Source organism: Arachis stenosperma, chromosome 4, assembly GCF_014773155.1.
Source record: "Arachis stenosperma cultivar V10309 chromosome 4, arast.V10309.gnm1.PFL2, whole genome shotgun sequence".
Lineage (NCBI taxonomy): Eukaryota > Viridiplantae > Streptophyta > Magnoliopsida > Fabales > Fabaceae > Arachis > Arachis stenosperma.
In genome coordinates this window covers 61,081,604-61,106,686 of record NC_080380.1, presented here as the reverse complement: position 1 = coordinate 61,106,686, position 25,083 = coordinate 61,081,604, and the positions used below count along the sequence as shown (strand labels likewise).

Genomic DNA, 25,083 nt, shown 5'->3' with positions numbered 1-25,083 from the left:
AGTTGAATTAGCAATATGACTAACAAGTAAGTGTTACCATACATGATAACTTGTGGAATAAACTCATAACATTATTAAAAAGTGTAAAATAAAATATTGTTTTTAATTATATTTTTATTGTATTTTTAATATTAAAAAAATTTATTGTATATAAATTAATCTTAATAAATAAAAAATATTTTTGTATGTATGTATAAGCTTTATGTTTTAATATTTATTTATTCAAAAATAAAAGATTACATTTAGTTTTTTAAAAATATTATATATTAAAATATATTTATCTATATATACTAATTTATTCTATATTTATAAAATTTATTAATATTCACTTTTTATAACCTTCATTGATTTTTATTTAATAAATTTAAATATTTAATAACTCATAAAAAATGGCTCATCTAATATAAAATTATTATGCTTATTTTAGATGCATCTAGATATTAGACTCTTTAGATTTATACTTTGTTTGGATATAGAAAAGAAAATTAAAAGAAAGAAAATAAGAGGACGGAAAATGAGAAGAGATAAAATAGAAAAAAAATAGAGTTATTTGTGTGTTATTTGGATGAAAAAAAAATAGATAGAATGAAAAAAATAAAAAGAAATTCTTTTTTATTTAGATAAAAAATTAAAAAAAATATAATAGTATAAAATTACATTAATACTTTTATTATAAAATAAAGTATAATTTTTTTATTTATTTATATTTATTATAATTTATAAATATTATAAAATATTATAATTTTATATATTTAATTTAAATTATTTATCTAATACATATAATGTTTAAATATAAATCTCTATTATAATAATATATTAAAACTATTAAAACTAAGTTTATATTAATAATGATTAATAATAATATAACTAAAAGTAATATTAGAAATACAAAAAATCTAATATTTTCTCTCTTGTTTAATTATTTGTGATGAAAAAAAAATTTAGTGACACACAAAATTTTTTTTTCTATTTTGTTTGATATTCAAATAAAAAAATATTATTTTTTATTGATTTTCTTTTCCTTCATTTTATTTCCTCTCATTATTTTCTCCAACCAAACATAGAATGAGAGTATGTGGCTCAACTAGTGGGGTATTATATGTAATTTCGGGAAACTGCGGAGTTTGAACGTACTTTACCCTTCTTTTAAAATTCCAAAAGCTTAACATATGCAAGGACATCCCTTAGCCTTTTGAAGGGAATAAAAAAAAACTCGGAATACAAAACATAACTAACTAGGAAACCATCATCAATACAGAGAGAAGGAAAAAGTGATTATGAGATGCAACGATTCAGCAACACAGTGATTGGGTTCTTGAACTTCTTCACACTCTTATCATCAATACCCATAATCGGTGCAGGTCTATGGATGGCAAGGAGCACAACGTGTGAGAATTTCCTGCAGACCCCACTTCTGGTTATAGGCTTTGTTGTGCTTGTGATTTCACTTGCAGGGTTCATAGGTTCGTGTTTTCATGTGGCTTGGGCACTATGGATTTACTTGGCGATCATGTTGCTCCTAATGGCCGCACTCTTTGGTTTGACCATATTTGGGTTCGTTGTGACTGGCGAGGGTGGTGGAGTTCAAGTTCCTGGAAGGGTGTATAAGGAGTACCATCTTGGGGGTTATTCACCATGGTTAAGGAGTAGGGTTAAGGATCCCCAATATTGGAGCACTATTAGAGGGTGTATTTTGGGGTCTAATACTTGTGACAAGATTGCTTCTTGGACCTCTTTTGATTATATAAAGAGGGATATGACTCCCATACAGGTACACTGGTAGTTTTTTTTTTTAATTTTTATATCATATATTTTGTGGATTCAAATTTTGAAATTGAAATTTCATTAGTTTGAGTTTTTTTATATATGTTCGAAAAGGATAATATTAATAGAAAAGACATCGGAGATACGAATTTTTAAAATATTTTACACATTTATTTAATTATGTTCATTCTTTTAAATAATTATTCACACGATCATATAAAAATAGTTATTTTTTCTAATACGACTATATATGTAAAACTGTTCTACATTAAGATTATATTAAAATTAAATTTAATTTTAATTTCATGTACAATATGTAACTCTTAGTTTTAGTCTTAGTCCTAAAAGATTTAATTTTTTTGTCCTAAGCCTTACCGTTAACTTAACATTATTATTTTAGCCTAACATATATTTTCATTTGATGAAAGTAGTTAATCAAAACAAAATTTATAAAAGAATTTAAATAATACTATACATCCAATTCTTTTTTTTAATTAAGTCTAACTAAGTTAGTCTAATATAATAAAAATTAATTATAGCTAGTATTATTTTAAATTTTATTATTTAATTTAATTAGACTTGATTCATAAAAAGATTTGGATGTATAGTGAAATTTATATTCCAAACCAGAAAAAAATGACAGTAACATCAAAAACTGATTCCCATTTTTGTAGCTATTCTTTTTGCTTTGTTGTCTAATTCATGAAAAATAAAGTTTTAACAAATTTTAAATTCATGTAAAATATGTAACTTTTAGCTTTAGTCCTTGCATAAAAATTTAGTCTTAATCCTAAAATGTTCAAAAGTTTGTCCTAAGCCTTACCATTATTTTAACATTATTATTTTAGCCTATGATATATTTTCGTTTGATGAAACAAGTCAATCAAAAGGAAAATATAAAAAAAATTATATTCCAAACTGGAAAAAATTGTTATACCAACATCAAAAGCCAATATAGATGTTTTATTGGGATTATATACTTGATGTAAAAAAAAAAAAGTTTCATCCAAATTAATTCATAAAAAAGTTTAGATTCTACATTTAGTCTCCAATAAATTTTATTCTTTAAAAATTCCCAAAAATTATTTTGGCAGAACAAATTGATCTTTTGCTCACCTTGAATCATCAATTTTTTAATATATGCATCGAACAAATAGTAAGTTCCTAAAAGCTTTTATTATAGACAAATAAAATCCTAAAGTATATTGCTATAAGACAAATTAACTCCTTTCTAAAATAATAAAGAGATTAATTTGTTTGATAAAAGTAATTTTTGAGAATTTATAAAAAAAAAACTTATTGGAGATCAAAGTGTCTAATATCAAATTTTTTGAAGATCAACTTGAATATTTACTAAAAAAAAAAATGTTTATATCTACTCCTTTTGATTTGTTGTCTAAACATAAGAGAATCCAATAATAAGTTATATGTTTGACTGCAGTCTGGATGCTGTAAGCCACCAACATCATGCAATACCAATTACTACAACCCGGACACAATAGTGGTTGCTCAACAATCTGATTGCTATCGTTGGAACAGCGCCCCAACAATGCTATGCTACGAATGCGATTCGTGCAAGGCTGGGGTGCTTGAAAACATCAGAAGAGATTGGCACAAGATATCAGTTCTGAACGTTGTGGTGCTTGTGTTCCTCATTTGTATTTATTCCATTGGTTGCTGTGCTTTCCGAAACGCCAGAAGAGCTGAAAGTGATAATCCTCATGGCCACAACCGCATGACTAAAGTTAGACCCAGATGGGATTACTATTGGTGAGTTTTTTTTATTTCAAATAAAAAAAAGAATAAATCCCTTTTACATAGAGATATTATAGCACGAAACCAAATTTAACAAGTAAACAACAATTTTGAAACCCCTGCAACGTATCACATAAATTCTTAAAATTAAAAAATAAATTCTCTATGGTGGAACAGGATATCTTTTATTTTTTCCTTGAGTAAATTCTTTTTTTTTTTGGAGCAATCTTAATAAGTTGTCTTTGCTTTGAAGACTGAAGAGTAACGGCAGCAAGTAATTGAGTTCAGTAGTTCCTCATATAAAATCAGTACTTTTTGGTCGTGAATATCTGAATAGGATAAACCGCCCCGTGGATATCTTTGCTTCGGAACAAAACAATTAGACTTGAGATATTTTATAATTCTTGGGTGCTATGCTCATGGCTTCCAAAGCTCCCTAAAGTTAGAGGTTAGAATTTGTTTGGGTGAGTTTTTAAAAGATATCTTTTTTTGAGTTATCTTTTTTAAAAAGATCTTTAGAAAAATAAAAGTAATTTTATATTTGGATATTTCATACAAAAAGATATTTTTATCTATCAATTATGTTTGGGTATAATAATATAAAAGTATTTTTTCGTTTATTTATTACATGAAAAACATCTTTTTTTTTAAATCTTTTAAAAAAAGATGTAAATTATACCTTCTCAAAAACGATGTTTTTTTTTTATTTTTTTAGTACTTTTACTTTTATTACTAGAAATTTGCCAAACACAATAAAAAATAAAAAAGATATTTTTCATTCAAAAAAGATTTTTTTTAATCAAGATAATAACGCCCAAATAAGCACTTAATTATGTCAAACTTTTGTGATTTTCGAAATTATATTTTGGTGAAAAAATTGCCAAATTTTTAATTTCTTTTTGGGTCAGTAATATCTTTGTTCATTCAAGGACGGCTATTTAATTGTAATTAGAATATTTCTTTTAACACATCATCAAATGACCGATTTACATATTGTTTCGATCCTTGCATTTGTGGTCTCAAACGGCCCAATGACGAACTGGACTCTAAACCTAAGTCATCCATACGACCCAAATGGGCTAGAAAATCGGGAACCAATAACTAACATTCAATTTCAAATACCTCCCTTATCTTAGTTAAGAAGATATAAGACAAATTATATAAAGGGAGTTAAGGACTTCCTTAGATACGTTAGACACTCCTAATTCACACCTATACATCTTAGACTCATTTTGTGGCAGATTTTTCGCTCCGCTGGAGCTGTTGTTCGAATCAAGGCTCGTTTTATAATATTATTCTCGTCAAACAGCAGCTCCAGCGGAGCGAGAATAATATTAGAAAATGAGAATGAGATTACTATCGAACAGTTGATTCGATGCGAATTTCCAATCTCCAATAATCAGCAAAATATGAAGCCCTCTTAGCTCGATTAACGCTGGCTAAGAAAGTTGGTACAAAAACATTGGAGGTTTGCAGTGACTCCTAGGTAGTTAGTTCCCAAATAAATGGGGATTACCAAATACGGGACCCCTACTAAAGGTATTTATCCAAAGTTAAGGAGATGACCTACTCTCAAAGCTAACAAGCACCAAGTCGGTCTTGGGAAACTGCTCTCTAATCCAAGAAGTCATCAAAGAACCTTCCGTCGCCGCCACTTCCTCCACAAACCTGCCCTTGTCCAATCAGCACTCATGGACCTCCCTGATCTTCGAGTACCTTACCACCAAGGACATATCCGGGGACCCTAAGGAGGCAAAACATGTGAAGTGGGAACCCACAAAGTACACCACAATAGCGGGACGATTGTATAAGCGAGGACTATCCCAACCCCTTCTTTTGTGTACAGAATCCGGTGAGACAGACTACATACTTTGTGAAATTCACGAACGATGTTGTGGCCACCATGTCAAAGGCAAAACCCTAGCTCAAAAAATTATCTGAGTTGGGTACTTCTGGCCTACTATCATCACTATCATCAGAGATACCCTCCAACTAGTCAAAAGTTGCAGACAGTGTCAAGTGCACGCCAACCTCCATCAAGCAGCCCCTCATCAGCTCAGCATGATAACGACAGAATGCCCCTTCAAAACCTAGGGAATCAACCTCATAGGCCCCTTTTCCACATCTCCCGGGCAACTCAGAATTCTCATAGTTGCCATTGACTACTACACCAAGTGGATTGAAGTTGAAGCACTACCTACAATCACCGCCATTCAATGCCAAGAGATTCTTTTGGAGATTTTTTTAGAGACAAGTCATAACCTGGTTTGGGATCCTAGAGATTGTGATCTCAAATAATGGGACCCAGTTTGCAGACAAATGCTTCAGGGAGTTCCTAGAGGGACTCGACATCTCACAAGAGTTTAGCTTAGTGGAACACCCACAAACTAATGGCCAAATAAAGGCGGCCAACACGATCATCTTGAAAGGACTCAAGAAAAGACTAGACGAAGCCAAAGGTCTCTGGGTCGGCGAGCTTGGTTCTATACTTTGGTCACATTGAACATTGCCCCAGACCTCAGCCGAACCCCTTTAGGATGACATTTGGCCTAGAATCCGTCATCCCTGTCGAGGTCAAGGAGCCCAGCCCTCTAAGGACCATAGGAGCACATGATGAGGACACAGAGTAGGGCCTCATGGATGAAGTCAGAAGCATAGCCCACCTATAGGAACTAGCTTTAAAACAGAGAGTAAGTCTGAGGTACGACCGAGACATGGTAAAATAAGATTACAAGCAAGGAGATTCGGTCTTGTGAGCAACGACATAGGCCCTCCCACCTTGGGAAAGCTAACTCCCAATTTGGAGGGACCCTACCGACTTAAGTCCGTAATAGGAAAGGGAGCTTACAAGTTGGAACGACTTAACGGCACCAAGCAACTGAGAACATGGAATGCCACAAATATACGGAGCTACTACTTGCTACGGAAAAATTTATTCTCCGTTTTAACTACCGACAAGTGCACCGAGTCGTATCAAGTAGTAAAACTCACAAGAGTGAGGTTGATCCCACAGGAATTAAAGGATAAAGCAATCAATAGTGAGTTAATTATTCTAGTCAGACGAACATATAGAAGTGATGAACAAGCATGAAATATAAATGACAGAAAGGTAAATGAAGGCAATAGAGTGCAAGAACAATAAGTGACAAGAGTTGTAAAGTGCAGAAAAATAAAGTGCTGGAAACTAAATCGCAAGGAGTAAGCAGTGCAAGAAAATAAAGTGCAAGGAATTAAGGTGCTAACAATAAGGTGCTAGAAAGTAAAAGAGCCAAAAAAGTAAATTGCAAGGAGGAGAGTACAAGAGAGTAAGTGCAATAAAGTAAAGTGCAAGAAAGTAAATGACGAAAAATAAAGATGGAAACCATAAGGGATTGGAGATGTTAATTCTTCATGAATCAATGGATCTCAACCCTAATCATATGAAGTAAGCGATGACGGATTGCAATAATTGAATCCCAATTCCTTGTTGACCTAATTTCTCTTAACACAAAGAGTTGCCAATTCCTTGATCTAATTGTTCATGAGAAGAGCTGAAGCTCTATTCTCAAATCCATAAGCCACACAAGTTCTCAGGATCTCAATTCATCCTGAATGTATTGATCAAGAGAGTTGTGAGAGATAGAGCTCCAAACTAGTTTCTATAATTCCCCTTCCGAGGCTTACATAGAAATTCAATGATCTAAACCCCCTTCCGAGGTGAATAGATCAATTAAGCACGGAAGTTATCTCTTGGCTACAACAAGCGTATTGAGAAAAAATGAACATCAATTTAATCAAAACTTAAGACAGAGCTCCTTTCCCAAATGCATAGGGAGTTAAGTTGTCATTGCCCTCAAATCAAAATTAAAGTGCATGAAAGTAAAGATGAAAATTAAAGATTCACAACTGAAATGAAAACTAAAGATTCATAACTGAAAGTTAAAGATTAAACTAAACTATTACAAAGAAAGAAAAGAAGAGGAAGAGGAGAAGAGTGTATGGGGGGAGGAGCCCGAAGACCCACTCCCCTTGGAGTGTGCCAATTCACAGAATTTCGAATTGGTCTTCACTCTCTCCCTATCCCCCTCTGTGGTGGTGCAGCTCTATGAAAACTAATGCCTAGAATACAAATTGAAATGAAAAGCAAATTACAATTGAATAAAAATTCCTATTCTAGATGCTTCTTGTGCCTTTGATTGAGTGAGATTAATGGGCTTTGTTTGCTTTAAAAGTGAATGCACGCTCTAGGGGTGGATTCACGTTATCGGGGCCGTTATTGGTGTTGCTAACACTGAGAAACTGCCCCCAGGCCCTTTCTGGTGTTAATAGCCACGTTAACCAATGTTATTACTGGTGTTATCATTCTAACGTTGTCATTAACATTTTTCCAGTGAAGCGTACGCGTCGCCCACGCATACGCGTCAATGCTGTTTTTGGCCATGTAATGCGTATGCGTCGTCAATGCGTACGCGTGACCTTCATTTCTGGCGTTAGTGACATAGTGTTAGTGTGTTAATGCTCTCCTCACGCGTGTGCGTCGCCCATGCGCACGCGTGGCTTGTCAGTTTTCACCCTCACGCGTACGCATCACCCCACGCGTATGCGTCGCCGCCGATTTTCATGCTTTTGTCGAAGACGTTAGTGTGGCAACGTTGGCTCACTAACGTGCACACTAACGTTGGTTTACCAACGTGCAAACTAACGTTGATGGCCTTGGCATAGTGACCTTGGGAACAATGTTAGCACTGGCATTGGTGTGCTTACGTTGCCCATTAACGCTCCCTTCTCTCTTGACCAACATTGGTACTGGCGTTAGTAAGCCAGCGTTGGTACCACCTCCTTGCTTTCCTCCGCTTCTGCTTTGCCTATCATCAAATAAATAAGTGCATCAAAGTAATATACAAGATGATCTTAATATACTAAGTGTGCTAATAATACTCAAAATCATAACTTCACTTAGTGTTATCTATTTCATCATATTTACCTTGTATATTAGCTAAACTTGCACATATGCTTGAGATTTTACTAAATGCAGAGATATTTCATGATATTAGTTATTTATCAACAGAGTTTGTATGAAAACTAACCTAAAATCTATTAAAATAACAACTAAAAATAGGCAATGATGCACCCATATCACAACACCAAACTTAAACCTTACTTGTCCCCAAGCAAGAATAGAACAATACACAAAGAATTCATTTTATGGGAATGTGCTAAAGAATTGCTTATGATGCCTCAGTGAGTGAAGTGACTAAGTGATAGTGGGGTGAACTCAAATTGTATGCTTATGCAAGGATTCCAGTGCTCACTAGTCCTTACATCTTGGAAGTCTTAGATCTTAGGAGTGTCATTAGATGGTGTTATGGAGTTCTCTTTATAGATTATCACCTTGAAGCAGCAATTATTCATCTTGGCCTTGACTCTAGGTGTCATGTCTCAAAGCGGCCCTTTATAATAAGCTTTCAATCAATACTCCCAACCCAGTTGGGTTAAGGTATTAGGTGTTGAATCACCACTTAGGATTTACTTGCTCAGGCCTCACTCTTTGACACAAATCCACCACAAGCATTTAACTAGGACAATAACTCTTTGAGTTCTTGTATCTTTCTTTTTTTTCTAGTAATTGATGCTCAGAGCCTTGGGCTTATTCTTTTTTTTACTGCTTCTTGGATCAATAGATTTTTGAGAATTTCCATAACACTTCTCTAAACTTCAATTCCTTTCTATGAGCTCCCATGCAAGTTTTCACAAACATGAAACTTCAATGCTCAATCAAACAATTAGAACCTCCACTTCTCTTAATCTTTAGCTTGCCTCAAAACTGATAAAATTCTTCAACACTTTCCCTTTAAAAGAATGATTTCTTTGTTGCATTTTTAAGTGTAATGGGTGTAAGCAAATGCAAAAGCAAGGTGCAATGAGAGATAGTGAGTCATGCTTATTATTAAGCTAGAAGAAACTAAATAGAATAGGGGCAGAGCCTGAACTTTAAAACAAGAGACATTCATGATTGCAATTAAATATACTGGGAGGAAATAAGGAAACAAGGGACTTTACAACCTTGTAGTTCATCTTCACTTTTATTGTCCTTTCTCACAGATTTTCTCCCCCCAATCACCATCTTAGAATGAGTGCTTTGCCGGCAAGCAACAAGTAGGAATAGTGATGCTGGGGTTGTGATTAATCTTCAATGTCAAACAGAAACAAAATATAAGTAATGCATGAATTTAAGCAAGTTTGGTTAAAGATGACAATGCGGGCCAAAGAAGTAGAGACATTATGATTGCACAAATAAGTGGTGTTGCAAGATACATTGCAAAGAAAAAAAAAATAAGTGGCACACCAAACTTAATGTTACACTTTCACTTAGAATTGATGAAAGTACCCTGAAAAGATTGGAAACAAATTGTTGCAAGGCAACACCAAACTTAGAGTGCGATCATATGCCAATTTATTTGAAAGAAGGCTAAGTAAAACAAACTATTGTATTAATAGCACAATCACCAAGAGCAAGATATGTCACGAACAAGGGCTTCTTGGTGAGGCATTAATACAAACAGTTAAGGAGCATAGAAAGTAAAGAACAAAGGTAATTAAATGAACAAGATAAAATACTAAAAAAATGTCTAATCTAGGTAATCAACCACTGGTAGATTGTCAATCACAATTAATCCCCGGCAACAGTGCCAAAAACTTGATACGGAAAAATTTATTCTCTGTTTTAACCATGGCAAGTGCACCAGGTTGTATCAAGTAGTAAAACTCACAAGAGTGAGGTCGATCCCACAAGGATTAAAGGATTAAGCAATCAATAGTGAGTTGATTATTTTAGTCAGACGAACATATAAAAGTGATGAACAAGCATGAAATGTAAATGACAAAAAAGTAAATGAAGACAATAAAGTATAAGAACAGTAAGTGACAAGAGATGTAAAGTGCAGAAAAATAAAGTGTTGGAAACTAAATTGCAAGGAGTGGGCAGTGCAAGAAAATAAAGTGCAAAGAATTAAGGTGCTGACAATAAGGTGGTAGAAAGTAAAAAAGACAGAAAAGTAAATTGCAAGGAGGAGAGTACAAGATAGTAAGTGCAATAAAGTAAAGTGCAAGAAAGTAAATGACGAAAAATATAGATGGAAACATAAGGGATTGGAGATGTTAATTTTTCATGAATCAATGGATCTCAATCTCAATCATATAAAGTAAGTGATGGCGGATTGCAATAATTGAATCCCAATTCCTTTGTAAACGGGATTCCTGTAGCAATTGGGATCATGGATTTTCAGTTTATGGGGAGTAGTATGGGATCTGTAGTAGGCGAGAAAATAACCCGTTTGGTCGAACATGCTGGCAATCAACTTTTACCTCTTATTCTAGTATGTGCATCCGGAGAAGCACGTATGCAAGAAAGAAGTCTGAGCTTGATGCAAATGGCTAAAATATCTTCTGCTTTATATGAGTATCAAAAAAATAAAAGGTTATTCTATGTATCCATCCTTACACAATTTCTCTTAACCCAAACAATTGCCAATTCCTTGATCTAATTGTTCGTGAGAAGATGTGAAGCTCTATTCTCAAATCCATAAGCCACACAAGTTCTCAGGATCTCAATTCATCCCGAATGTATTGATCAAGAGAGTTGTGAGAGATAGAGCTCCAAACTAATTTCTATGATTCCCCTTCCGAGGCTCACATAGAAATTCAATGATCTAAACCCCCTTCCGAGGTGAATAGATCAATTAAGCACGGAAGTTATCTTGGCTACAACAAGCAGATTGAGAAGAAGAAATGAACATCAATTCAATCAAAACTTAAGACAGAGCTCATTTCCCAAATGCATAGGGAGTTAAGTGGTCATTACTCTCAAATGAAAATTAAAGTTCATGAAAGTAAGGATGAAAATTAAAGATTCATAACTGAAATGAAAACTAACGATTCATAACTGAAAATTAAGGATTAAACTAAACTATTACAAAGAAAGAAAAGAAGAGGAAGAGGAGAAGAGTGTATGAGGGGAAGGGTCCGAAGACCTACTCCCCTTGGAGTGTGCCAATTCACAGAATTTCAAATTGGTTATTCAATGTTATTACCGGCGTTATCATGCTAACGTTGTCATTAACGTTTTTCCAGTAAGTGTGCTAATAATACTCCAAATTATAACTTCACTTAGTATTATCTATTTCATCATATTTACCTTGTATATTAGCTAAAATTGCACCTATGCTTGAGATTTTACTAAATGTAGAGATATTTCATGCTATTACTTATTTATTAACAGAATTTGTATGAAAACTAAACTAAAATATATTAAAATAACAACTAAAAACAGGCAATGATGCATCCGCATCACTACTCATAGGCGATCTTCACTGAGTTGATAACTTTAGCAAAATTTAAGGTTTCTTTGGAGTTTTCATATTTCCTTTGTTTTGTTTTACTTTTCCATTTTCATGTTCATGTTCAAAACATTTTTTCAGGAACTCTTTCCTACCCAAAAGACAATGGGGGGTTTTCATGAGGCCCAACTTTTAATAAAATGGTTATTCAATCAAATAATCTCTTTTAAGTTTTTACGTTTTTACTCGAACAAATGGTACGAACAAAATGGCCACCCAGGGGACCAATCACTCCCGAGGCCAACAAAATCAATATACAAACAAATCAAATAAGCATGCAATTTGGCCCACCAAGAGGCCCACAAATAGTTCATAAGAAAATGGCCAAGGAAAGGCCACCAAAGCAGTGTATATATGTCGCACAAACGGCTTACAAACTTAAGAAATTGTTTCACAAAACTTAAAACCAAGTTACTCAAGATCTATAATCTGTCCGTTCTTTATAGTCCGAAAAGCTCCTATAACAGACACATCCATGCCCGGAGCCAACACTTGGACCTAAGCTTTCAAAGCTTCCTCGGTAGCCGAGGTGGCCGCCCTCGCATTAGCTAGAAGTTTGGCATTTTGCTGCTTCAAACCCTCCACCTCGACCCTCACCGCATAAACTTTGGAACGGCCTACGGCAGCAGCACTCTCAGCATTGGTTGCCAACTTCTTCTCCTTAGCCACCTGGGACATAATCTCAATTTCCCATTCTGACAAGCGCAAGATCTCAAAGCTCGCATCCTCAGCTTTCTTAGCTGCCTTTGCCCTTGCAGTTTTGGATGTCTCCAGTTGCCCCTTTAGAGTGCTAAGCTCTGCCTGAGCTTGATGAAGTTTCTCATCCAGAAGGAAAGTCTGCAAAAGCATTGGTTCGGCCCTTCAGATGATAGCAGCCATTTGAGGGGGAACATGGTATACCGACTTAGCCTGATTGAAAAGATCACAAACCTTGAAGTATTCATCTGTGCTAGGCAGGAAGTGTTGATTAATAAAGCTGGTAGCATCAAAGGAGTTATTAGTCACACAGAGGGCAACCACACCTGTGTTAATACCCTCCAAATTACCTCTCTTGGCAGGCCTCTTACTCTTCTTGTTGGGCTCCAAGATCAGAGTCTCTTGGATATCATCATCTCCAGCAGTCCCCTTTTGAACAATTTCTTGAGAGACCGCCTGAAAGCTGGGAATAAAATCTATAGGAGGCGTCAATTGTGAAGAGCCATTGGTATGGACTTTACAAACCACAAACTACAGGCATGTGCACCGGGTCGTACAAAGTAATAACTCACAGTCAGTGAGTATCGATCCCACGAGAATTAATGGATTAAGCAAACAATGGTCAATTGATTATTCTAGCCAGACAATAAAAAATAAGTGTTTCAATTGTAAATAGCATGAAAATAGAAAATTTATCAAAAGCAAACTAAAATTCATTAAGAAAATAAGATGATAAAGATAGTTAAGGTGTCAAAGATGTTCACTGTTTAGGAAAACAATCCTTATGTTTATTTATATGATGTATCCAAAGATTAATCACGACAAATCATAAATAATCAAATTCCAATTCCTTTGTAATTCATTTTTTCTTTAACTCAATTAACCGCTAATTCCTTAGTTAATTGCTTAAGAAAAAGAGGTGAAGCACAATTCTAATTCAATTTCACGTAAGATTCAAAAATAGTCCTTAGGTTGAATTATATGTCATGTATTCAAGCTAGTCCTAACAATTGAAACTCACAAAGTGTCGCACACTCTTTGAACCTATTCCTAGTGAAATAAAAAAGTAGTGTGAAAGACTTTTCAAGCTAATTCACATATTAATTTTTTCCAAAACAATATTTAGAATCCAAGACGGAGTTAGAATATTTTCCAACAATTCTAAATCTTTAAGGATGAAGAACGAAAACTCAATCATGAATTAAATCAAATCATAACCCTCATATGAAATTAAATACTTAGATTAATAATCCATTAAAAGATGAACATGGCTCTTAACATTAACCAAGGAGGAAACAAAATATCAAAAAATGGCAAAAGGTCTGATGGTCTCTTCAAAGTATTTTTAGGACCTTTTTATACTAAAGAAAATAAAACCTAATTATTAAATTCAAACTTAAATTCAAAAAGAAAACAAATCGAATCTAATCTTCCGCATTAATTCTTTAACTTTATATCTTCTATGGTCCCAAATTTTCATCTTGAATTGGCTTTGAGTGTTGTAAACAAGGCTTATAGAAAATGGGCCAAAGAGAGCAAGTGAAACAACCATATGTGTATGCCACGCTTTGCATGTAAATGCCACACTTTTCATGCATAATGCTATGCTTTCCTGGAGCTGGCCCTTTTGGCGTGTAATGCCACCCTTGGGCGTGTAAAATGCCCATCTTCTCTTCCCTGGGAGGTCTTCCCTGTTCGGCATGCGGAACGCCAACATGTGGCGTGTGAAATGCCACTCTTCTGTGGTCCCTGGAGCTCTTTCTCTCTTGGCGTGTGACACACCCTGGTTGTGGCGTGTAAAACGCCCAAATGGGATCTTTGAATAGTCTTCTGGAAACTTAGCCCATTGTCTAATACCCAGCTGCGGCATGCGGAACACCACTCAATCAAACAAGGTTCTAGGAGGTAAAATATTGCGTGTGACATGCCCAAAGTGTGGCAATGCCCATATACATTGCCAAATAGAAGCCTTCCCTTAAGTGTCGACGGCGTGTAAAGCACAAATGCCCGTTCTTCCTAGCATGTGGAACGTCCACTGTTCACTGGGACGTGCGTACGCATGAGGCATGCGTATGCATGATTATGACAAAAATCTTCAATCGTGCGTACGAATGCAGTATGTGTACACATGAGCCCTTGTTTTCCAGCTTTTGCATGTACGCATGAGGCATGAGTACGTACAAATCCACATTTTTCAGGTGTTGTGCGTACGCATGAAGCATGCATACGCATGAGTCCCATATCGAAGGTGTTTCCATTCTACACGCCCATTCTCCCTGGCATGTGGAACGCTACTTTATTGCACTTCTAGGGGTCTTCTCTTCATGGGCCACGATTTAAAAAGCGTGGGCTAAGGTTCCAACGCGTGTTCTAAGCTTTAAAGTGCTCCAAAAACTTTCTCTTTTTTTCTTTTGAGCTTGTTTTGTGCATTTTACTTCTTTTTCTATTATTTCCTACAAAATTTATCAAATCAAAAGATCGAAGCAATATCTAACTTAAGCACCAAAGCAGTCTATAATTAAGCATTATGCATTTATTTCTTATATGAAAAGCATAGAAAAACATAACATGATACACATGCATCACAACACCAAACTTAAGCTCCTGCTTATCGTTAAGCAAGCAAATAATCATGCCTTAATCTTCAAAACCTTACAGCTTAAAATGCAAGGGTGAATGGTAGCAATTCAAATGATTTCAGTTAGCCATTTCACTTATGCACAATTCAACACAAATGGTTATAATCTTTGAAGATCTCTATCCGGATTAGATTATGGAATGCTTCCTTGAATCATCACCTTGAAGCAAGCTTATTTACTTTCTTTGCACATTTTCCTTTTTTATCTTTTATTGGATGCTTTGTACCTTGAGCCTAGCCGTGACTATAAATGCTTTGTTTTCAAGCTTTTGCTTGAAACATAAACACCACAATCACTTGATTGGGGTCTATTTGAGCTTATTTTTCTTTCAACATTCCCCATCAGTGGTGCTCAGAGCCTTTGGCTTCTCTTTTTTTCTTTTGGGGGGAGGGTACTTTGCACCTTTGAACTTAGCTGTGACTCTAAATGCTTTATTTTCAGGCTGTTTCTTGATACATAAGACCACAAGCACTTGACTTAGGAGGGCTCTTTGAGCTCATTTTTCTTTTGATTCCTTTAGTCAGAGGTACTCAGAGCCTTTGGCCTCTCTTTCAATCCCTTTTTGTTAATTATTATTCATTATATTTTGCTTCTCCAAAGCTTTTTCGATGACAAGGACCCCATAATAGTCCTCTAGATTAAGGCCTTAAGCAATTTGGCTCAGTAAGTGTTGAATAATTCAGTTAGTTTGGCCTTCCAAACTCAAATTGTCATGATCTCTATATGATCAATCCATTGTTTCTTTCTTAGCACAAGACTCTATACTAACATTCAATAATAAGTATAATTATAATTGTGGGTTGTGATGAACAAGTAATGACATGTACTTAACAAATAGAAAATTTAAATGCATTATCTAGGATAGAGTAAATTGAAACAAATGCATATAATTAAAAAGGAAGGAAACAACCTTAGTTCTCACTGCCTTTCTCTTCATCATCTTTTAGGCTATGTGGAACATATCCTCCAACACCAAACTTAGAATGATTGCTTGTCCTCAAGCAACAAAGAAAAGACATAGTGGTGATAGACATAGGCATAAACAAGGTTATCAAGTGAAAGCAGTTGAGTAATACGAAAGCTTATCCAAGTAAAACAAACAAAATTAAAAACTAAATGAAAGTAAAGCCAAAACAATGTAACATAAATGAGTTGTTAATATTTTTACATGGGGGTTGGACCTTGCATAAAGTCTAGAAATGAACCTACCAAAATGGGAGACAGATGCATAAAGACTAGAAATGAACTTACCAACATACGACCTACCCGCCTCGAGACTCCCCAAGACGTACCGAGGATTCAATGCCGTATCCCCAAATATCACTATTAAAACATAGGTGATATCCTTATTCTCAGAAGAGAGGCCCTCATAAGTTATCCTCGTGAGATAGAAGCCCCAGCCACAAAATTCCAATATGGGAAAATTCGGCGCCCCCCCTCCTGGGATAACCAAAAAGGGCAATGACCTTGGACCGGACGGACCTAGAAATACTCCGCCTTAAAACCATAGAATGAATCTTCAAACAAGTCAAAGATCCGGCGGTTTGGCTAAGCACGGAAAGAAATATTCCTTTTCGATGTATCCTCTCCTTATGTGGAATGGTGCACAGAAAGAAAAATAAAAAGACTTTAACCTGAGCCGGTATCTGCAAAAATTCACACACTAATTCAAAGGTATGGATAGCCACCCAACTATTTGGATGTAGTAATTACGAGGATTTCTTAGGTATGGGTTGTAGTACATCAGATGGCATTGAACAAAAACTTGACGCGGACTTTCCACAATTACTAACGACATGTATACCGAGTCGTACCAAGTAATACCACGTGAGTGGGTTGTCGTTCCCACGAGAATTAATGGACTAAGCAAGTGGTGGTTAAATGATTATTCTAGTTAGACAATCAAAAGAGAGTTCTTTAAATCTTTACTATCAAAATATGGAATGTAAATTGAAAGCAATTGTAAACGTGTAAAGAGGTAATATGATGAGTAAAGTTAAGGTGCCAGAGATATTTATGTTTCAAGATCAACAATTATTGCTATCTACTTTGGTCATGCAGAGATATAATTCATGGCAAACCCTAAGTAATCAAACCCCGATCCCTTGAATAATTAATTGTGTTAAGAGATTAAATACAATTTCTAGTTTAAAGGCCACACAATTCTTAAGAACCAATCGTAATTGATTTTATGTCACTTATCAAATTAAGTTCGGACAGTTAAAGAATCATGAGAAAGAGTTTCTAGCTTAATTCTAAAAATTAACCTTTCTAGGAATTTAATTCAGATTAAAGTTATTTTCCAATACACTATAACTCTTAAGATGAAGAACGAAACTCAAGTCATAAATAAAATATCAGTGCATTAATAAAAATAGGGGAACAGTGATATAATCCATCAAAATAAATAGAGCTCCTAACCTTAACAATGATGGTTTTAGTTGCTCATGCTGCTGAAAAATCAAAATCCTAATGTGTGTAAACAAAAATTGAACGAACCAGAGAGAGGTGGCACTGGGCGCCATGTTGGATTCAATTAGTGAAGGTAAGGGTGGAATGGCACTGAAGGCCAATGATGCCGCACTAGACACTGCAGGTCCAGAGTGGAGAATGGAGGTTTGGGCATGAGTGGCACTAAACGCCGCTAGTGTAGCGTTAAATGCCAAGGGTCTAGAGGGTACATTTGTGTGGCTCCTTTAGTGGCGTTGAGCGTCACTAGTACCGCGCTAGACACCAAGAGTCTAGAGATTGACCATTTTGGCTTTTCACGTTCTTAAGTCTTACCAAATCTTTATCCAATGGTATCTACAATCATCAAAAGACCTCAACAACTCAAAAAATACTCATGATGCTCATGCATCATGTAGTTGAGACAGCACTATGGAAACATGATTCAGAAAGGTCATAACAAACTCAAAGAAAGGCAACCGAACCCCATCTTGGTAAACAAAGGTTTGTACACCCATATCCATTGGGAACTTGGGGGAGTCCAGATTTAGGTAGCACACTCTCTCATTTTAACCAATGAGCACAAGCTCATATTGTTGCTCTGCCTCACGTCCTCCCAACACGGCCCCCTCATCTCAAAGTCGCTGAAGGTCCCTCTCATCTAACTGGGAGGGTGTACCTAACACATCGAACGTCACCCAACGGTAACGATCCAGTACACCTCCATATAGGAAACTCGGACTCGGATTCCCCTAAACTCTTATCTGTCGTACCATACCTATATCCAAACAGGGGCACTACTGTCAGCCCATTCCCAAAAACACAGAAAAACAAGAAGATCCCTTCCTATATCAAAACTACGTAAAAAATTTACCAAATCCCGTAAATCCCAAACCTTAACAACACAATGACATCCCCACATTTCCTTTACCATCACATGAAGGAAACCTAAAAAGAAATAATGCAGAACAAAAACTAAAGCAACAAAGCATGAAAAACAAAGAGAAGGCACTAACTTGTTCTGGAATCAGCAAGAGAAGAAACTAGCAGAGCAAAAATGCAACAACCAATAATGGTCAATCCAATCAATAGTACTAGAGACCAGAAAAATGTCAGAAAGGAAGATATAAGGAACATGGGGGAGAAAGGAGCAGTTACAGGGATATTGAAGCAAAAAACTCCTAAATTTTAAATTGAAATATAGAAGGACTAGGGGTGTTCATGAAAAAAAAGGCAAAAATCCATCTCTCTCTCTCTCTCTCTCTCTCTCTCTCTCTCCTATTACGCATCATTATGACGCCTTGGAAAATGTAATAGACAAAGCTCACTATCGGGAAACACAATGGACAAATGTAGAAATAGTCCGCACTCTGACAATGGTAACACGACCTTATGAACAGCAATGAACTGAACTGATCAGCTAGCAATGAAACCAAGCATACACTTGCTCTCACGCTACGGGGCAACTATTCCGGTCTTGGCATTTGGGCCCTAAACATCACAACGACGAACCGGACCTGAAACCCAAGTCATCCTACAGCCTAAACTGGCCAGAAAGCTGGGAACCAATAACAAACATTCAAATTGAAATATCTCCCTTATCTTAACCAACAAGATAAGATAAGATAACAAGAAAACTATATAAAGGGAGTCAATGGATCCTTCAGGTACGTTAGACACTCCTAATTCACACCTATACCTCTTAGATTCATTCTGACTTGAGTGTCGGAGTGTCTTTGCAGGTACCAGCCTTTGCCACTTCAAAGGTACGATCACGTCATCACTAAGGCTGGCTAATCCTTGATCCTTCCCTCAACCCGTACCAACGAAGTCTAGTACAGATATTAAAATACTCAATCAAATAAAAAATATGTAAACTTATCTACAGTTATATTTATGTAATATTAATAGTTGAAAATTGTTAAATGATATATATCATGTAATATCCTACCACACAAAACTTTATGCTATAGTCATAAATCAAAGGTAGTGAGGCATTACGAAACCTAAAAGGAAGATTTCATACATAATAATAAAAGAATAAAGATATAACTAGGAGCTTGTGAAGAAAACTAAACATTGATAGCCGTAACCACACTCGTAAAATGGTAAAGCAAGAAAATGTCGTATACAAAAGCAACACACACACACACACACACACACACACACACACACAGAAGTTTGGAAAAGGATATATAATAGTTACTAGTCTTGACCTGCGAAGAAAAAGCCAACTAGAATATTATAATACCAGAAAATATACAAAATAGATATCCTATCTCTCCAAATAAAAGACTCCATGAGGGATATACAAAATATATACAATAAAGTGTCAAAAATAGAGAGAATTCTAGAAAGCCAAAAGAAGTCCCAAAAAGTCTTCTTCGCTTCCATATAGAATCCCACCCTCTCAGCAAGGTGCATCACGTCCTATATCTAAAAAATAGTAAATCCACGACAAGTGAGAACTCGAAGATTTTCAGTAGGGTAATAGTTCCAAATAAAGACTATATAAAGAAATATGAACCCTCTAGGCAATCCTAATCTCCAACACCACCGAAGTTCAAGTCTAGGGTTTTCAATAATACACACAAGGCTAAATTTTGCTAAATTCTCAACTCTGTAACTATCTCTAGTCTCAACTCTGTAACTATCTCTAGGCAAACCAAAACAATTATGCACACTCAAACAATAGCAAAAAATGCACATGATGCATGCCTGTCCTATTGGCCGTGAGCTCACGCGTCGGTTAAACTGCCAGACCCAACACATCCGGTAGCTCACCCAGATATTGTCTTTCTAGCAGGCATCCCAAGAGGTAAATGTCTCATGGATAAGCATAAAAAATAAACTCGCAGGGAGAATGCCTTGTTCACGTCTCGCAGGAAGGGTCCCCTATTCACCTTCTCTTGGAGACTAGCTATTTTAAGGAATGAGTGTCTGGTCACACTTACAAATAGAAAGAATATGGGTAGGACAAAATCACAATCCCTATATCTACACCGCAGCACTGAACAAGTGGGACGAACCACCATCCTTGTTAGGCACATGTGCCTTATCAATAACGCAAGCGGGACAAACCCACGTCTATGCCAATTTAGTTATCAAATCACAGTTATAATCATATTTTATCATGAGTCAAAATCTTAGCCGATTTAGTAAATTATAATTTATTAATCCGTGAGTGAGACTAAGCCACCGTCCTCAGCGTGGACGGGACGAACAACCATCCTCAGAATATTTTCATCCGGTTAACCAAGTTTTTATACAGGAATTAATCAATTTAATTCACCTCCAATATTTTCAAAGCTTTAGAAATGGTTATCATACTTCAAATGGAGGTTACAGGGGATTACAAGCTTGTCGAGAAGGCTAAACAGTAAAAAAGCAACATTTTGGAAAAAACTGGCTATGTGCACACGCACAGACCCAAAAACCTTCCTTGACGAGTGGATATGCACCACCCTATGCATGTGCACAGGGTTTTATTTAGCCCCTCACAGGTGCACACGTATATCCCTGTGCACGCGCACACCGGTGAATTTTCTAGTATGCTGCAAAATCTGAAATTTTCAATTTTCAATACCAATTTTCAAACATCTATAACTTTATCTACAAAAATTAGTTTTCCTCCATCTTTCAACTATTTTAAAGTACTCATTTCCAGTTATAATTAAAGATATATTTCTCTCAATTCCAAGCTACGAGTGCCAAGTTATAACCTGTCGAAGTTTGCCAAAAAATATCTATTTTACCAAAAATTCTGCATCATCTATAATTTCCATTCTTCAAATCCTTTTCTTTCCGAACAATACCAAATGCTTATTTCAATGCTCAAACTCAAACCATATCTTATTCATTTCACTTTACAACTCATCCAAGTCATCATTTAACTTCTCATTAAACAAACCTAACAATTTCACCAAACTCAACAATTAACCACTTTTGATTCAATTTCATATGTTATTATTTACACAAAATTATAAATCTCAATCCTCCAAAATTACATCACTTCTTAATCCCATCATCATATAGTCCTAATTAAACATCAATCAATCATCCAAATCTAATTTCATACTTCACTTACAACAATTCATTTCAACATTATATCACCCAACTTCAAAACACACCAAATCATATAATTCATTCAATAATTAATAATTAACTAACATAAACATTCACACTAAGCCAATGTCATCAACAACACCAATCATATCAATTTAACACTATCTTAAAGTCATCTAACCTAGATTTTCACATAGCGTTATATAGTGTTTATCCGAAACCAAAACCCGTACCTTTTGTTAGTGGCAATTTCCAACTTCTTGATCCTTTCCTTTCGGCCAATCCATGCATCCACCGACTCCTCATCAATCGAATCCAAGAAACCAATCTGTACCAATTCAAGCCAAGCAACCAATCACTCTATTCAGTCTAATTATACCAAAATTTCAATTATTTACACTAGGACTTTTGCATAAAATTAGGGAATATAGGGAGAAAGAGTTGTCTTACCTTGTTCTACATAACCTTAGGTCAAAACTCCTCTAGAAATTGAGACTGAGCTTCCCTTAAAGCATCAAAATCACTAATTTCAATCAACACATACCAAAAATGCAAAATCAGAAATAAATGAAGAAATAGGGTAAGGTCCTTGTGATTACTCATCACAAAAGTTATATAGAGTCGAAGACGATGATAAGATGATCGCGTGGCCGCAAATGGGTTGTCGATCGAAGCTCTGGTTTTTAAGAAAAGTGGATTTGTATGTGTATGCGAATAGTGTTATGGTTCTTCCGTCTTCTCCTCTGACTCTTGAGACTGTCTATCTCAACGTAAAAATGAATGAAATTTTGGAAGTAGGGTGGGAGGGGGTGTATCATGTTTTTGGTTAAGTGGGCGAGGAGCGTTTTTGTCTTTTTACCTATTGGCCCCACCTAGGACCAAAATTTTAAAGATAAGTGTTCTAGTTTTTATTATAAACATTTTTCTGGTTATTCCTATATCTTTAATTTTCTCATACATAATACGAGACAGACTTAAGCCTGTAAAATTAATTTTAATACTGATGCATGTTTTTCATAATTAATTATATTTTTGCGCTCTAAATAATTTTTTGAGTTAAATTTTTATCTATAAATTTTTAAATTATAAATTTTAAACTTTTAAGAGTTCACTTTTAATTAATTAATAAGTTGTTATCTTGTTAATATTTTTCTGGATCTTACATATCAGCTTTATATAAAAATAAGTTTGATTTTTCACTTAAAGAAAAATATAAAAAAAGTGAAGTCACCTAATATAACTCTTTTGATAGTAAAAATATTTCAAAATGCTTTAGAAAATGAGATTGGAACTGCTCCAAAGATTCTCTTCTTTGTATATTGCTTTTGCCACGGACGCTTTATTTTCTTGAGTAAAACGCGAGCGGTAAAATTGCAACACAATATTTGAAAGTGGAGTCCGCATGTATGACGATGCTCTGATCTTTTGACTGCTAACCAATGCTTTTTGGTCTGCTTTTTTCCTTTTTTTTTTTCTTGTTACAGTTGGAGATGGTGGTATGACAAGAAGGAGCAGCTTTTCTAAATGATAATATCTAATTAGCTAGCGTCCAAGGGGGGCTTTCTTGTAATAATGTCTATGATGCTGTTTTTTTTTTTTTTCTTGACCGAGTAAACTAAAACAGAACTAGTAAGGTTTTGTCCAACACCATAATAATTTAGAGGATTAGAGAAGATTTTACTTCCTTAGGAATCTAGTTTATCAACATCAAAATATTTCTGAGTAGGTAGTCTACTTGAAATATCAACGAGACTTGCCTAAGGGGCTACCCCATATATATATATGCTAGTGGGGTGTTTGAATTCTATAAGTAATGTGAAATATATTTACTATTCGAGTGTTTGATTCTGTGTGTATTTGCTTGTCCTTTTTTTTTTTTGTTTAACGATATTAATTATAACACACATTCATGGAAATATTTATATTTTATATTTTTCATGATTTTATTGTATAAGGAAAAATATTTAGATATTAGGATGAAAATCCTAGTAATTAAATAAATAAATAGATCAAGTAATATAAATAGACTAACATAGAGTTTATTGTAATCAAGTGAAATATATATCGAGTTCCTAAAATATCTTTATACTATCTTCTTAACCTATTAATAATATAAGGGTTAAGTACGATTTCGATGCATAAGATAGAGGCTGAAAATTTGTTTCGTCCTCAATCTTTTTTTGAATTCGAATTCGTCCCTAAGGTTCAATTTGGTTTTAAAATTGCCCTTTGGACCAAAATGCCCTTCTCCTTCTTCACCAAAATACTCAGTTTTTATTCTTCTTTTTCTTCTTCTTCATCACAGCATTAGCAACAAGAACAATGAAATCAGAAGCAGAAACAATCTAATAAACATAAAAAAAAACAAAAATAGAAGCAAAAGCAAAAGTGAAAAAATAAATCTGTATTTCAAATATCAAAGAATCAAAACATAATTCATTTCAACTAGCAGCAACAACAAAAGAGAAGAAGAAAAGAGAAACCATCACCATATTTCTCAACTCTAAAGAATATCAACAAAAGACAGAAGCAGAAGAATCAACAACAACAATGAAATCAGAAGTAAAAGAATAGAATCAGAAGCAGAAGCAGAAGAACAATGGAATCAGAATCAACAACAACAATGGAATTAGAATTAGAAACAATGTGATTAACAAAATCAACAAATCAACAATGTAATTAACAAAAGAAAAAGAAGCAGAAGAATTAACAATGTAATTAATAAAATCAACAAATTTGAAGTAGAATTGGAACCCTAGGGAGGACCAATGGTGAGGAGTTGCGGCCAGGACGCGAAGCAGCGGCGACCAACGACGAGCCGCGGTGACGGGCGAGGAGCAGTGGTGACCGGCAAGCGAGCGAGAAGGAAGAGCAAAAACAGCGATGCGGCAGTGGTGGACGAAATTGTGATTCCTTTGTTATTGTATTTTGTAAAATTCATTGCTTTTTCTTTCCCTGGTAATGGCGCCAAAAACATGATGCCAATACCATGGTTCACAACTATGTTTGGTCACAACTCCATTCAACTTAACCAGCAAGTGTACTGGGTCATCCAAGTAATACCTTACGTGAGTAAGGGTCGATCCCACAGAGATTGTTGGTATGAAGCAAGCTATGGTTACCTTGTAAATCTCAGTTAGGCAGATTAAATGGTTTATGATAAGTTCGAAAATAAATAATAAACAGAAAATAAAATAGTAAATAGTTACTCATATAATTCCATGGTGGGAATTTCAGATAGGCATATAGAGATGCTATGCTCCTCTCGAATCTCTACTTTCTTATTACATTCATCCAATCCTTCTTACTCCTTTCCATTGCAAGCTGTATGTAGGGCATCA

The 25,083-nt window shown here is 35.2% G+C and overlaps 1 protein-coding gene across 1 annotated transcript; it reads left to right on the top strand.

Annotated features, from left to right (window-relative positions):
- Positions 1 to 1,130: 1,130 nt before the first annotated feature.
- Positions 1,131 to 23,587, top strand: LOC130976948 (tetraspanin-6-like). Its single transcript, XM_057901908.1, has 3 exons — positions 1,131 to 1,771; positions 3,206 to 3,534; positions 23,227 to 23,587. The coding sequence occupies exons 1-3, from the start codon at positions 1,283 to 1,285 to the stop codon at positions 23,264 to 23,266; spliced, it is 858 nt and encodes a 285-aa protein (XP_057757891.1). The 5' UTR covers positions 1,131 to 1,282; the 3' UTR covers positions 23,267 to 23,587.
- The last annotated feature ends 1,496 nt before the right edge of the window (positions 23,588 to 25,083 follow it).

Excerpts from the sequence above, each read along its gene's own strand:
- LOC130976948 (XM_057901908.1), top strand. The coding sequence starts at position 1,283 with ATGCAACGATTCAGCAACACAGTGATTGGGTTCTTGAACTTCTTCACA. Across the intron at positions 1,772-3,205 it reads GGGATATGACTCCCATACAG|TCTGGATGCTGTAAGCCACC; the intron begins GTACACTGGTAG and ends GTTTGACTGCAG. Across the intron at positions 3,535-23,226 it reads CCCAGATGGGATTACTATTG|TTGGAGATGGTGGTATGACA; the intron begins GTGAGTTTTTTT and ends TTCTTGTTACAG.